The sequence below is a fragment of the Apteryx rowi genome, unplaced genomic scaffold (assembly GCF_003343035.1).
Source record: "Apteryx rowi isolate R43461 unplaced genomic scaffold, aptRow1 scaffold_8, whole genome shotgun sequence".
Taxonomy (NCBI): domain Eukaryota; kingdom Metazoa; phylum Chordata; class Aves; order Apterygiformes; family Apterygidae; genus Apteryx; species Apteryx rowi.
In genome coordinates, this window is record NW_020451093.1 from 3,664,520 (window position 1) to 3,680,384 (window position 15,865).

The 15,865-nt window shown below is 38.2% G+C and overlaps 1 protein-coding gene across 1 annotated transcript in view; it reads right to left on the reverse strand.

Annotated features, from left to right (window-relative positions):
* Positions 1 to 15,865, reverse strand: part of LOC112977071 (von Willebrand factor D and EGF domain-containing protein-like) — a 183,625-nt gene that overhangs the window by 29,032 nt on the left and 138,728 nt on the right. Inside the window, exons 21-23 of the mRNA XM_026088975.1 lie at positions 13,187 to 14,089; positions 3,586 to 3,681; positions 2,707 to 2,802 (exon numbers count right to left, since the gene is read on the reverse strand). Coding sequence (XP_025944760.1) covers positions 2,707 to 2,802; positions 3,586 to 3,681; positions 13,187 to 14,089 — 1,095 coding nt within the window. The remainder of the gene's footprint in view (positions 1 to 2,706; positions 2,803 to 3,585; positions 3,682 to 13,186; positions 14,090 to 15,865) is intronic.

Sequence of the window (15,865 nt, forward strand, 5' to 3'; positions counted from 1 at the left end):
TGTCTTTGCTGGTCAGTTGTACAGTGCTGTGGCACTTGTTCATTGTTGTCACAGTGGGAGCATTTCAGTGGTGTTTTAGCATAGCTTTGGGGATGAAATAAAACAGAATTTAATAGTTTATTTCTGATGTCTTCCTGTGGCTTGCATAGTTCATCTGCTTTCACTTTAGTATCCTGACCAAGGCAGTAAAATGTAGTCACATTACCTATAGCTTTGTAACCTTGAGGTGAGGTATTAACCGTTTGCTGCTTTGTCGGAATTGAGCAGAGTACGGTGGCATTTCAGTGAAGCTGAAGAGGTGTGCGCACAAAACCTCCATTTGCTCTGCTGCGTTTAAATGCCAGGTCCCACAACATGCTGGCTCATGCATCACCAACAGAGCCATCGGCTGAGCCCTCTTTGCCTGCTTATTTATCTGTTATTACTGTTGATGGTATAACAGGCATTAGGAATTAAAAGCTGTCTTGCATGTTTCTATGTGGCAAGTACCTGACTGAGTGTTGAAAAAAATGTCTGAATTGTGAAATCAGTTAATGTAGTTGGAAAGTCACTGTGTGAAAAATAAGGATTCTGACAGTTTTCTTTACAAAGTGGAATGACATTTTAAAGCAGTCATTTTCCTTCTATTCCTTTTGTCTTTCAGTATCTTACAGAACAGCTCATTGAATAAATTAAATAAATTTAAGCTTAAATAAATTAAGGGTCACTAAAATGTTCCAGATGAATTAAAAGAGAAATAAAACATCAATTTAGAAAGAGAAAAAAATGTGAAATTGTAGTCTAGATGAGACGATTTCCAGACTAAGTAGCAATCACTTTATAGAGTCAAAATTGACTTCATTCATTGCCAGTAGTGACTTTGGATTAGTTGCCTCATTGTCGTAGCTAGTTACAGATGTTCACACTCTGTCAGTGTTTATATTTACATTGGTGAAGTCCCCTAAGAACCTATATATTTGCTTCTATATATGCATGCACCCAGAGATTCCTATGTTCTGGGGGTGCCTCACTTTAGGAAGGAAACCCCAACAGGCGTCACAAAATACTCTGTCTAGTGCAACAAAACAGTGCCAGAGAAGTGAGTCTGATGATAGTCTTTCGCCTAAGGTATTGTCAGACAAACAAATCTCTGGCAGGAAAAAGAGGAGGTAGTGGGAACCAGGGTAGCTAGTGGCAATATGAATCATTTACCCTGGATCTTAGCTAGGTTAATTTATGTGTCCTCAATAGTTCTGTCATACGAACACTTACAGGAAGAGCAATCTCAGGAGAAGAGGGTTAGAATGACATCTCTCACCTTCCAGGAAAGGTAATGTAGGCTGAAAGTGTCTTTTAAGTCATTTAATAGTCGCTATGGCATAGGCAAAATGCCTCCATAGCCTTGAGGTTTGGAACTTACTGCGGTAGTCCTCATGTCTGCTCCTTTTAATATTTCGGTATTTTGCAAGACTTGTCCCAGGTGAGTTGTGTAGTTGCTATGCCTCTGGAGGAAAAGGCATGTACTCCTCCTCTTAGCACCTAGGCCCTGAGAGAAAGGTCTGAGCCAAATCTGTTCAAAATAGGCTTCAAAACTATGAATCCTAACTAGAAATAGATACCTAATTCCATTCCTCACCTTGTCATTTTGTACTGACTGATGGAGGTGACTTTTACCTGAGTCCGTACGCTGCTGTGAATGCCTTTGCAGGTACTCTGTAGGTATTAAATGCACCCAGGAGTAACAGTGTGAACTTTGGGAGGCAGCAGGATATTTATCTTTAGGTGGTGAATGGTTAAATTCTTCTTGTGAACCTATTTTTTTTCTGCCTTCTATAGTCACAAGCCTTCTTCTGGAATGGCAAAATTGAGTGCAAGAATGGGACCAAAAGAAACCTGGTAGTGTGATAGAGTTGCTGATAGCTTACCTTTTAAGGTTCTTTTTTTCCCCTTTGATTATGCAGTATTAATCAGAACTCCTTATATAGCTGCTAACTTAGCAGCAGAAGTCACATTTGCTTGCTTAAAGTCTCTTCCTAACTTAAACAGACCTCATTCTATTCCTGTCTTCATAAACTTCATTTCTAAGTTCGGATTTGAATGCATCCTGTTAAAAATTACCAAAAAACAAACCATCCTCCTTTCTCCCCCAGCAGCATATCTTGGGATAAATGTGTAGGGTTAAAATGGAAGATGGAAGAAAAACAGATCGTGAGCAGTGCAGACTTTTGCATTGCCCTCTTCTCGACCACTGCAGGTGTGAGGCAGGACTCATTCTCCGACCTCTCCGTGGACAAAGCCAACAAGGCTATGGTGACTTTTTTTTTAGCATCGCCGCTATATCTCCAAACATATCTCCAAAATCTCCTATGAGAATTATTCCCGTTTGCAGAAGCTACTAAAGAGCTAGTAAGCTAGTAGATTCTGAAATGTTTAATAGCTTTATTTTCATTCTTATGCATGTTAGAATAAACTTGAGAATCACATGAGCTTAAAAAAGCCTGCAGAACGCTGCTTCTTGTGGCTTTCCAGTATGTGACCCTGAGGTTTAGGTAAAAATCTAAACTTACATATACTTACATAAACCCAAAGCCTTTCAACATTTTGCCCTTTGCTAAGTCCCTGGTGTTAATTCTTAAAGCAGTTCCCGCTACAACCACTGAACTGCACCAGTCGCATGGATTTCAGGCAACAAAAGGAATGACAGGCCGGGGATTTCTCACCACATACCTATTTCGCAAGAAGGGCTGCTCCATCCGTTTTTGCATTTGCACTCATCCGGTGACACACAGATCCCCCCGTTGTGACAGTGCCTGTTACAAACCACTAGAAAACAGGGAAAGAATCAAGTACAAAATCTCTTACCTGTAACCACTGACACAGATCCTAAAGCTGCTCTACTACAGCAAAGAAACCAGTGGTGTTCCTCCGAGATGTAAACTGAGATGAATCTGTCCCTTCCTTTCTTTTTTTTATTCATTCTTTTCATCAGAAGTATTGCATCTGAAATACTTTGCTTTTTAAGTATTCCAGATATCCTGGTTCAGAGATAAAATTATATTCCTGTCAAGGGCAACCTGATATTTAAATCAGCAGAAAGCACTGCAATAAAGAAACTGTATATGTTTTGCCAGTCAACTAATATAGAAGGGTTTGAAGGCTGATTTTTTTCCAGTTGCTCTATATATTGAACCTCTTTTGTTACTTGTATTGCACAATAACATGACTGTTAATAGGTATGGTTGTCTTTTTGTGTTCTCAAAATTAGTGTTACTGCATTCACTCACACAACCTTGAATTTCATAAACGTTACTCTAAATAATATGGAGTTTTTTGCTTGTTTGTTTTTTCCAGAAGCACTTTTATATAGAAAATGTTGATATAGATGTGCATATTTTTACATAATACAACTATGCTGCTGGTAAAAATATGCTCAGAAATAGTTTAGCTAGTACATTACTTCAATATATTATACTTTGATTTCCTTGCTGTATTCAATCATCATTTTGAGGGGAAATACAGAAAAATAAATAGACTTTTTGTGTCTTATCATTTTCTGCAAATTCAGACATGTAATGAAAAGAAAAGCCTGAATGAATTCATACATACTTGTTTCACATCGAGGACCAACAAATCCGTAAGCGCAAGAACAAGTATTTTGAGATACACAGGTTCCTCCATGCTCACATGGTGGATCACACAGCACTGCAAGAAGCACGAGCAAAGTAAAACATGAGAAAAAGAATACAGTTCAATTATTACATTCTTTGTGGTTATGAGCACAATACTTATTACTGCTTTCCACATGCCATTTTATTAATCCAACAAGCAATTTGGCTACTGAGGAAAACACTAAAGGATATAAGTAGGTTAATAATACAGCACTAACTAATGAGTAGCCATATAGTGTCTGCAAGGGAATGATTTTAACATAATCATGTTTAACTAACTTCTGAGCATGTACACTTTTAAGTACATATTTTTGAAGCCCAAGGATGGACAAAGTACAAACACAGTTTGTAATACAAAATACCTTGCCCTTCCCTCTCTACAGTGTGCCTTGTGGATGGTCAGTGAACCTTAAAAAGTGTCAGAAGTTATTCTAAGCCAGAGATGAAGTGTTTCCTCTGAATACAAAAGAGTTGTAAGGAGTTTGTAAGCAAAATGGCAAACATTTAAGCAACAGTTTAAATTTTTAATAGGCAGTGTGAGGTCTGCAGACAAAGCTGTAAGGTAATGATTTCTTGACACATTGCAATAAGTGATGTCATTATTTGGAATAAAGAAGATGAGGGGCATTGCATAAACTTGGAAAGTACTGCAGCTTTAGAAACAATTTTTTGCGGGAGACATTGCTTTGTATTTAAATTTTGGTCATTAGGAGTCAGGCAATAAACTTATCTCTTTTAAAAATTAAAGATCTGAATTTAGGGAACTGTGTAGGGGGGTTCACATTGCTTAGATTATCTACTTAATTAAGTTAGGGAGCTGTTTTCTATGAGCACTCTATATACTTAATAGAGAGATAGAGTCTCTTGCAGAGATTGAGTCAGATCTGGAGTCTGATTTAGGGACTGAAGAAGAACATTTCTAATGACATTAGTTGTGGGGGGGGCCTGGAAGGGTTAGCCTCTTGAACCGAAACATCTAAGGCAGATACCTAAATGAATACCTCTATTTGTAACCCTCTAATAAGAAGTAGTTCTGTATGTGAAATGCAGGAGAGTTAGAAGAAACTGCTGTAGGAAAGCTACTGGAACTTATAAAATACTGTGCGCAGGAGCAGAATAAGGCATATGTGTTAGCTGGCTCCCAGTTAAACCTTTTGACAAATACATTACAGAATAAAAAATACCTATCCATGTGCTTGGGAAGTGAAGGCAGAGAAAAGTATTGTACTTTGGCACACTTTACTGGCAGAATTGTATCTTTTGTAAAGGATATGAGGCTAAGCAAGGTTATTCCAAGGAAAATGCATAATAAAGAAGGAAACCAAAGAGATTCGAAACAAAGTGTCATTTCAAGTATTGCTACAAGAGGAAAAAAACAAACCTAGTACAATTTGTTCTTAAAACTGTGAAGTTTCGAGAGTACAGTTTTGGACTGCATAATTGAAAAACTAAATGAAGGACAGATACTTGTGACACCAGATAATTTGAATGAAGTTCATCCATTGCAGGCCTTCCCACCTCTTGTGATTTCACCAAGACTCACATAAAGCCATTGCACGTGAAGTTTGCTATTCAAAAAGTTGTGAAAGCCACCACAGATTTTTTAATTACAGTTAAAAAGACAAGCTCCAAGAACTTATAATAAACCATTTTTGACACAAATAACGTTAAAGAAATATCATTTGGTATTAGATCTGCTCTTCAGGTATTTCAGTATTTAAATTTCCTGTTAGCATTCAGTATTAACTGTGAAATATTCAATTACGCACTAATATAACTTTAGGATTTGATATGCCTGAGAACAGAAACCTCAATAGATCTAGTTTTGATCTATACTATACATGCTGAGAATGACATTAAGCTAAATTCAGTTTTGATTTGGTGGGCTATAATGTTTAGACATTTCCTTATCAGCATGTGCTAGGTTAAATTTGAAGTGTACATTGGAAAAAAAAATTCACATTTTCCAGACAACTAAAAACAGATTTGATTTAAACTCATTTAAGCAGCTGTGTTAAATGTCTCAAAGATCTTCTAGTTCAATCTGTAGTAGCTGCTGGAGTAGGTCGGAGGCTCGGATAGTTCAGGGCCTCAAGATGGTAGGGCAAACAGCAGGTAGCAGTCTGTGTTGAAATGGAAAGTGGAAAAAAGTGAAAGAAATTGAAGCTGTTTTCAGACAAATTTGTTACTCCCTTTAAATTGCACTGCTATAATTATAAGCCATCTCTTGCGTACCCTGGCTCCCTCTCGATCTCGCTGACGTCAGTGACAGTCTTGCTGCTTTCAGAGTACTGACCTGTCCATTGCCCAGACGTGCGTTTGAAAGATCTTCATTTTTCTGTGCTTAGGTAAGCACAAAACTTGCTTTCAAGGTTTTTCTTTCTTTAGAAATTAACAGTAAGTAGAATTAGATACTGTTCTCTCCACAGAGACAGAAGGACACAATGACTGGGAAAAATATACCGCTCTTTTAAAGTATGTGAATGTGATTCTCTTTTCTGTAGTAAGATGGTTGCATAAAACCTCCAGGTGCCTAAGTGCTATGCCAAGCACAGTGGCATTCAAACATATTCTTTATTTCAGGGTGTTTGTAGGTAACACATAAAATGAATGTGTCCATTTGAATAGACTGCTTTCCATCTGGCCTTTATGCATTTTGAGATACATCTAAACTGTCAGAAAAGAACATGATATTCTGGATATTAAAACATTTAGCTCTTATTGTGACATTTAATAATAAAATGTTTAAAAATATTCTATTACTGCTGAATAGCGAAAGATAAAAGCTGAACACTCTGGTTTCAGTGAGAGAGGGAGAGTAATATTCACCTAAAAGGCATTTCCCTCAGTAATAGAAATATACTGCTTATGTCACACTCTTTTCCAAACTTCTGTCTTTCATCTTCTGGAATAAACATTTTTTGTCCATAAACACTTGCTAAATTGTGCAAAGGTATTGCAGGGTTTTTATACAAAACATTTTTGGATGGTATAAAATAGCAGTAAAGAGAAATACATTGCTGCAAATGGTCACTCTTCCTGTCAAATATATGTATGTTTATGTTTATAATTTAAAATCTAGAGGTGAGAAATTGAGAAGTCCATTATTGTTTTCTTTGAAAGTGCTTTTTGGAAAATATCCTGAAACTGCTTTCTTTCCATTAAAATACTTTCATTGTGTTTATATTTTTTTATTTTGAGATGAGATCATGTGCTTTTTATAGGTTTCTCCTTGATAACTTTGGGGGTGCTCAGAAATACTACATGCTGTGTTGTTTCCTCCAGTTCTGATATCGTAATCAGCAAATGGCTTACAGGACAGGCTTGCTGCTTAATGTCTCAACAGTGAATAAGCTGCCTATGCAGTCTAGCATATGAGGTCCTGGGTATACTTTAGTAAAGGAAGGTTGTGAGCTTTGAGATCATGACCTGCAGTCCTGCTCAAAAATTTGTAAAAACAATCCAATCGGGAGAGACTTCACTGGAAGGAGCATAGTCTACCTTGTTTCTTGTAATTATTGTCAGTTGTTTATTTTCTCTCAAAGACACATAAAACCAGCCTCCTCAAGGTACAGATGAAGTTTTAAAATGTACAGTACGAGGGAGGGAGCAAAAGGAAAAGAAAAAGAAAGTTATGTTGGAGGCTAACCAGATTATCAGTTTGACTTTTGAATAGGTATGGATTGATCTTTTGCACTTAAGATACAGAGAAAGGAAATAAGGCGCCAGGTGTATAGCAAAGGTGTATGAATGACACGTACAGACTTTTCAATTGGCAGTCATCTTGCCATGGTAAAAACCCAGTTCTGTTTCCACTACTGTAAGTGGGAAAAAATCTAAGTCACTGTATATGTATCTTTAGATTCAGTTTCCCAACACAAGAGAAAGCAAAGGTAGGAAGGACTGATCTACCACTGCCCTGATGGCTTTCATTCAGTCACAGGTAATTGAAAGTGCAGCACGTAGAGATGTTCAGCTGATCTTGGCTGACGGTTTTTGTGTGTTGCTAAAGATGAGAGGTACGACCATCGTATATATGGATCCATTTTCTTGTACTTGCTCTAGGAATGTATTTGATCCCCAGATTTGAATAACTGTTCAACTATGTGGAGGAGTCATCCTGAATAAATATCTTATACTACTTAGGCCACAAAGTAGTGCTGTTGTGTAGGATCAGATTGGCCTACTGCCAAGCAACAATGTGTTTTTCCTTAGATGACAGCAAAGTATGTATTAAGAGAGCAAATGGGAGCAGGTGAAGATTTCTGCAATCAAAGTCAGGTGCACCTGGCAGGTCTGGCCAACCGTTTCATTTTCAGCAACATGTTTTGGGAGTTGTATATTCCATATGCCTTCCATGTGGGTTTTGACAGACTGCTGTGGATAAGTCAAGTAACTAAGCTGCAGACATTAAAGAACACATGCAAAATGATCACCTAATCAGATAAGGCACAAATGCTGTCTTATGCTGGGGCTTATGCTACTCAAAGACTGGAGAATAGCTTATGCGTTGCTGCAGTATGCTGCACTATGTGTATCTTATGCTGGTTTTCTGTGCAGGACTGTATTTCATATATTAGTGCAATTAAAATAGCTCATATGCTTACTTAAATAGTCCAGCAGTCCAGAGCCCAGTTATGAAATAAATACCCATCATAGCAAATAGAAAATTAACAAGATTAATTTGGCTGGATAAATTGGGAATACAGCTGCAGACAACAGTTCTACTTAGGCTGTACTAATGGATTTTTTTTTTTTTGTGAAATGTCAGCTGAGTGCTCATCTGCGGTCAAAAAAGCAAATGCAATGTTAGGAACTGTTAGGAAAGGAGCAGAGCACAAAATGCCAGACATTATTACAGCCTATATCCATGGTGAGCTGCATCTCAAATACCATGTTCAGTTCTGATCCCTGCAGCTTGGAAGAGGTATAGTAAAACTGCAAAAGATATAGAAAAAAGTGACAAGGATAACCAGAGTTATGAAAGAGCAAAAAAATTTTGGAAGAACAAGTAAATAAATTACGTCTGTGGAAAAGAGAGAATCAAATCACTTGGGGGGGGGTGGGACAGAAAACTACGAAATCATAAGTGGCCTGGAAAAGTTGAATAGGGTACAATTGCTTTATTCTCTCTTTCAGTACAAAAGGGAAAGATGTAAAGCTAGCAGGCAGATAGTTCAAAAGAAAAAGGAGATAATCCTCTAAACAGCACATAGTTCAGCTATGCAGCTCATTGGTATTACTACGGGCAAAAGAAATTCACATGGGTTCAAAAAGCATTTGGATAAACTCACAAAAGAAATATATATTGGGAGATATTACTTACAAAGACTTCTGCTTTCTGAAGCCCATGATCCGTAAGTTGCTGTGAGACTGTTCTGGACAGTATACCCATGTTTTTCTCATGCATTGCTGGACATCTGCTGTTGGTAGCTCTTGGCGATAGGGGATGAACTTTTGGTCTGATAAAGTCTAATATGCTTTACGTGTGTAAAAATGTCATAACAGACTACTGTCAGCCACCTGATTTTTTTCCTTGTTTAATCCAGCTGGGCATCCTGAGATCATAATACATTCCCAACTACTTTGTCTTTCCTGTTATTTTGAAAATTACTTGGTCTGTGTGGTTGTTTTGTAATGTCAAGGCAGTGCTGTGTTTTCATCGCTTGAGCAGAAAGCGTGACTGCCACCATTCTAGAGCAGATTCCCTCCCTTCAGAAAATAGTAAAATATGCCAGAATTCTACTGCCTTAACATTTTAAAGAAAATACCTATTTCTAAAATCACAAGACTTTATTCTTCATAGGAATTCTGAAGAACTTTTATGACTACTAAAAAACCAGATAATATGTCTTAACTGTCATCTAATCCAAAAGTTTTAAACAATTGCCTGTATTTTACAGAATTGAGTCTTTGACTTTTTAATTGTACAGTTTTAGTAACCAGACACTTCCTTTTTAAAAAAGTTGGAGTTAAATAAAAACAAAGATGACCAGGAATTTGGTTTAAATTCTTATTTTTCTTCAGTCTTCAGGTTTAGGGCTCTTAGTTAGAAGCACAATAAAAACACCCAGAGCAGAAGCTTTTGTTAGCTTCAGCTCTGTTATAGAATGGAAAGGACATGTTCCACCTCAGGGAACCCTAAGGAGCCCAAGAAGTATAACAGCTGCTCTCAGACAGTAACATATGCACAGACCCTGGTAAAAAAACAAGCCCAGGGAAAAGACAGCATTTTTTTCCTTATCCAGTGGATACAGTGTCTTTGAAAATATAAGCATCCCTGTAGTAGAGCGGAGAATGGAAGTAGGACCAGGAGTAATTGCTCTAGGGTGACTGATGACCCTCCAACAACATCCTAACAAACATTTCAGAGCATTAGCCTCTAATGTTACGTAGTGATGTGTTTGTTACACATTCCACTTTTAATGTAGTAGACAAAGTATAAGAAACATTCTGAAAACAACCCTGTTTGAACTAGTTATAAATTATTAAAGTACTTTTTTTTTTTAATTCTATTGGCATAGTGAGCTGAAAAATTCAAAGCTCAAGTAAAGCTCACTCAAGTAGTAAGACACTTCTGCAGTGCACTTTGGAAAGTGAAAGGCGCTGTCCTGTAAAACCGCTGAAAGTGTGTCATAATGATGTATTGGTTTTATGGTACGTATCCTTGAAAAGAACACTTAGAGTGCAGAAGATTGGTCCATTTAGCAACCTCCCTCATCACCAGGGAACACTTAGCTACGTTTATTCCATAAAGGCAAGCAAGCACCTTTCGCAAGAGAAAAAACAAGAGAATCCACTGGACTACAGTAGGCCTTACTTCTACTTACTTTTTTTTAAATTGTGTAGGTAGGTGATACTGGCTTTCTCCAAAATGCTCCCCTGAATTGATGCATTTTGAGGCCTTGCATGTTTAGCAGACTAGTCTTAATGTTAGGCCACTAATAAATGATAATACTGCCTCTGTGCAGGAAGAGTTTTACAAACTGTGAACTTGATCAGCTGTAGGAAAGCGTATGAAAGTGATGAGTTGAGCCTTGAGGAAACCACTTCATCTCAGTTCATCTGCAGCGTAATTAGCTGAAGCCAGAAATTGTAGGAGAGTTAAGAATCTGTAATGCTTATTATGCCAAAGCAAGATGGGTAGAAGCAAGGTCCTACTTACGTACCACAAAGTCATCAGTAAATAAAGGAGTGGTCTAAATGGAGATTTCTTAGAGCTGTTGAAAATATTTCCGTTTAGATGGCTAAGTGTAAGCCAACTACAATGAAATCGAGCTATGTTCTTCCAAAAGGAGGTAGTAGATTGGACCAGATGTTCCCCAGAAGTCTCTTCCAACTTGGATTTTCTGTGATTCTATGATTTTAATAGTAGGAAGACAGAGTAGAGGAAGGAGACTTCTAATTATGTCAGAAAGGGGAGAGTAAGGGACTTGTCCAAAGTGATATGAATATTACAGAAATAAAATTCGGTCTGATTTAGTTTAGAAGAGAAATTCATTTTCAGAAAGCTTATTTTTTCCCAACCAATTCTCCAAGCCTGATTTTGAACCTGCACAATTAATAAAAAAATCTACATTATGGCACAAGAGAAATATCATTCAGTAAAGTATTTATTATCTTAGAGTATTTTCAGACACTCTTATTAAACAAAGGTCACATTTCCCCAACTGCACAGGTTTTAAACCTTGATACTGATGGGCTGTTTCTTTTAGCTCAGTGAATTTCAATATCAGATACAACGGTGACAACTCTCAACAAAGTGTCTGAGGCTGTTGGCATTTTTGCTCACTTGCCATGCATGTTGCATCAAAGCTTAAAGATTTCACAGGGTTTGGTCTCATCTGATCACTTGTTCAGTTTTTCTGGTCTCTGTTCTTAGACAGTATTGCTATTTTGAGGGAAATCGGTACAATTGTGGCTGGATTGTCAGGTGCTAATAGCAGAGATTATGGCAGTCCTTAAAGCAAGGAATTATCCTCATCTTTCTGTGTCCTGTCAGGATGAATCAGCTGCATTTGACGTGGGAAGAAACATGAACAATCGGATGTGCAACGGATGTTCTTCTCTCAGATCCAGTGGTGGAGGCATTTGGGCCATGTTTCAGGACAGTGATCAGCAGGTGCACAGAGAGACTTGTGATGAAGCAGAATCACAGAGCAGACATGGTTGTTGTTTAGTCAGGTGATATGGGCACTGAGAAGTGCCACACAATGTTTGTGTATCATGTCACCAAACCCTGAGACAGTGAATGATGTTGGCAATGAAGTGTTTCATCTTTTGGACTTTCCAGAGACATATTCAATAATACCAGTAATGGAAGAATAATACCAGTAATGGAAGAAAATACTTCGTCACGTGGGACAGTAGAAGGCAGAGCTAGATTTATGTTTTAAGTACTATATTGATGGTCATACTAAATATATTTATACACAAAGCACCCATCTGTCCATATTTGTAAATACAGGTATGTGCATAGGCCTTGTGTTTGAGAGGTGGCCATTCTGCAAACTTGCTTTGGACTTGCCAAGGCTTGGGGCTGCTTAGTACTTCCCCAGCTCCACTTGTAAAGTAGGGGTCAAAGACAGGGTCTTTCTTATGCCGATCTGCCTTAAGCCCTTTAAAGGGGACATTTTGGAAGTGTGCAAACAGGTGAAACCAGTAGCACCCTAGGTTATAGTAACCTTTTCTTATGCGTTTTGTAATATGTCTCCAGGTCTGCTCTGAGCTCCAAGGGCTGCAGTGGTATGAGGGGCTTCACACGCGCCCCTGAAGATTTGCTCGTACCGGGGAGTCCCCAGGCGGCGTGCAGAGCCTTGCGGTGCAGTGCACACCCCCGACACCACGATACGACCTGCTGCTGTGTGTGTGTGGAACATGAGAAATCACATGCGAAAGAGAATTAAATAGGTGATGCAAACACTTTTGCGTTGTATTGTTAACAGTGAAAGGCCAATTAAGATATCAAATTATCACAGGGATTTCAACAAAAAGGTATAATTAGTGATAACTAAGTCAGGGAATTCATTGTTTTAAAAATGCATATAATACTGTTGTTGGTAAATCAGTATATTATGAAAACTCTTCTGGTGCTATACATTTCAGATGACAAGTTCAGTTTTGTATTTAGGATATTAGATATTTAAAAGTAATTTTTAAGATAAAAGAATAGTTAGATTTTCCTAGAATACACATAGACAAATGGTTTCAATTTTACTCTGTCCTTCAGAAGTTTTATATGTTTTCAAATATAATGACTTCAGTAGAATGAATCTGGCCTTAAGGAAGGGTAAGTATGATCACAATCTGCCCCTGGTTTTAATAGATTAGATATTATCAAATAAGTGTGTCATTTTGTAAACAGAAATAACTTTTCTTGAGTTATAGAAGTTGGTTTATTGTTTTAAAATATAATTGGCTTTGAAAACAAGTATGATCCCACCTGGCAAAATCTCCATCTTTTTAATAAAAATCGTTATTTTGGGCAGTGAATAGATTTGAAGCTATAAAAGAATTTGAAAAAGGATTCTTCCCCTTACCTTCACATGTAGTTCCATTACCGCTGTATCCAGTAGGACAAGGCCCACATTTAAATCCTCCGTCTTTGGCTGGCTCACACTGCACACCAGCGAAGCACAGCATATTCGCGCAAATGACTTTCTGATGTTGCGTCCCACTGATGGTTTTTGGTAGTTCCAGATGATCTCTTGCTATGTTTTGTGCTTTTCTGATTGCTGTGGTCTGTGCTGGAAACCTTGCTTGGAAAACAGGCCCAAATGGGTGGTTAGCACTCGGCGGAGCTGTGTCAGAAGAAGAACCTGTTAAATGAAACGAGGAAGTAAGGCGTGATGCCAAAGGAGATGTTCTTTGCTGCTCTGTTCTGGAATCTTGGGATGGTTCAGTCTTTGAGATTGGGACCCTGCTGAGCCACTTCCTAGGAGAAGAGCCATATTTGGAATGAATTTGCTGAACAGCATGTGGCCTTGTAAAGAATGAACTTGCATTTGTCTTGAGATGAGAAGAGTCAGTCCGTATTATAGCTGGTTTATTTTGTTTAAAATGAAGAGGGTTATGGGTGGTCATACTGACAGTTGCTACTCTGAGTTCTGGTTCCTCGTGTGGAAGGAAAGTCTGTGTATCACTACTAATTTTTATTTTTTCAAGAAAAGACTGTTTCTCAGGTGGTATGGACTCCATATCACTTTTTTTTACTGATGATGTCTGAGCCTGGGAAAACTTCCTCTTCATCGTAAGGGATGGAGTGCTAATGACTGTGGGATTTCTCCCCAGAAAATACATAGTTTCTTGTCTTGGAATCTGGGTTTGGGAAAGAAAGGAATAAATATTTCTTTGTATCCGTAAAGCATCTTCCTGGTGAGAGCCTGTAGCATCATCACTGTTTCTTTCAGCAATATCCATATGGCTTTGGGAAGATCTTGAAACTAGAGCAGAAGGGAGATAAATATATTAGTCAGACTTGCTGGTCTAGAGTTTTAAAGGAACCACAACAAATCTGTAGCTTATGAACAAACAACAGACCATGAATTCTAGACGTAAAAGAGTTACTTTATCATATATGATAGGGGCACATCTATGCCAGCTGGTATAGAAAGAACAGTTTTATCTGCTATGGGTAACAATAGAACTGGTGCACAGGGAACTGCAATACAGAAGCTCACAGGATGGTTGTTCACAATCTAGATGAAATCTGTTTATATTGGTTTAATACTTAGCCTAAGCTGGTAAGTCTCAGTGAATGTCAGGCATTACTCTTTGAGATGCAGCACTGAGTTTACAGGGGATAAATTGCAGCCAGGCCAAAACACTTGACATGTTGACTTACTAGTTTTGGCCTGCTCTTCTCCATGAATTTTGGCACTGTGCACCATTTTGTCGTGCACCCTACAGTTCTTGGCCACCTGAGCTAATATTTATTTCTCATTAGCTGTATATATTGCAGTAGCACACTGGGAAACATTCTGCTGGACAATGTGTAGTGCAGAGACTCTGCACTGAAGTTGTTGCAATCTAGGAATAAGACAAGACATTGCAGTTTGGGACAGAGAGATAATCAGAGATGGAGAAGTAAAGAAATGATAAGACAACCCTCCTCAAGATCATGTCCTAGGCAGACTGTAGTCCCATCAAGCTGGTGTATAACTATGTAAAGTTTTTGTAGTCCTTATGGCAAAGGAGAGTTTTAGGAAAGTGTTTAAAGGAGACAAATGGAAGAGCTTTGTTAATGCTGTGTACAGCTCCCTCCAGACGTGAGGGGCAGCATGTAGGAGAGACTGCTGGTTTGTAACTGTCAGCCACTTGCTACAAAGCCAGCCACCTTTTCAGCTGTGTAAGGAGAGATGATAGATGGAGAGAGGGTAGTCTGTGAAGGGCCTTGAAAGTGGAGACGAGTAGTTTGAATCAATACTTTCAGGAAGATTAATGGCCATCTGCTGACTCTAATGAATGGAAGAAGCTATTTTTAACCAGTACTGGCATACTCACTCCATAGGAAATGGAATATATTGGATCCTGAACACAAAAACCTCACTTGGTTTTAGGATTAACTCAATGCGGGGTGTGCCTTTACCTTTTAAATGTAAATATTAATCACTTTCAGAAAACTCCTTTTGTTATAGAAATTAGTCACAGTTAGCATGGAAAGAGATTAAGAGACTTGGCAGAGGTCAAAAAGAAAGTTAGAGCGTTCACTAGGTCAAAGGAAATCCTGGCATCCAAAGCTACATTTATCTGGCCTGTAAACAGTGTCACTCTTCTGCAGGCTGGTGAGTTTTTATTGCCCTGAAGTATCATGTTCTAGAGTTTTATGGTGGTACTGGATCAAACTATGGACATCATCAGTAGGTAAATACATTGGATTTTACCGCACATGAATGATGAGCATAGAATGGAAGAAGGGAGACAGGAAAAGCAGGAAGGACATCAAAAATAAGAGCACGAGAAGATGGGATAAGTCAAAGGGTTTTTAAAAATGAATGAGAGAAAGAAAAATGAAAGAAATATCCCCACAGAAAGTTATAAGTAACAGATGATTATTCCTGCTTTTAGAAAACTCAGCTCAGGGAACAAGAATCAACAGCAGTGACAGCGAAGGGCTGAATCACCTCCCTGACACATTTTCAAAATGAGCCCTAATTATAGCTTTGAGCTGCTTCCATTGTATCATAATCAAATGTTTTTTTTCCTAACTAAATTTTAGC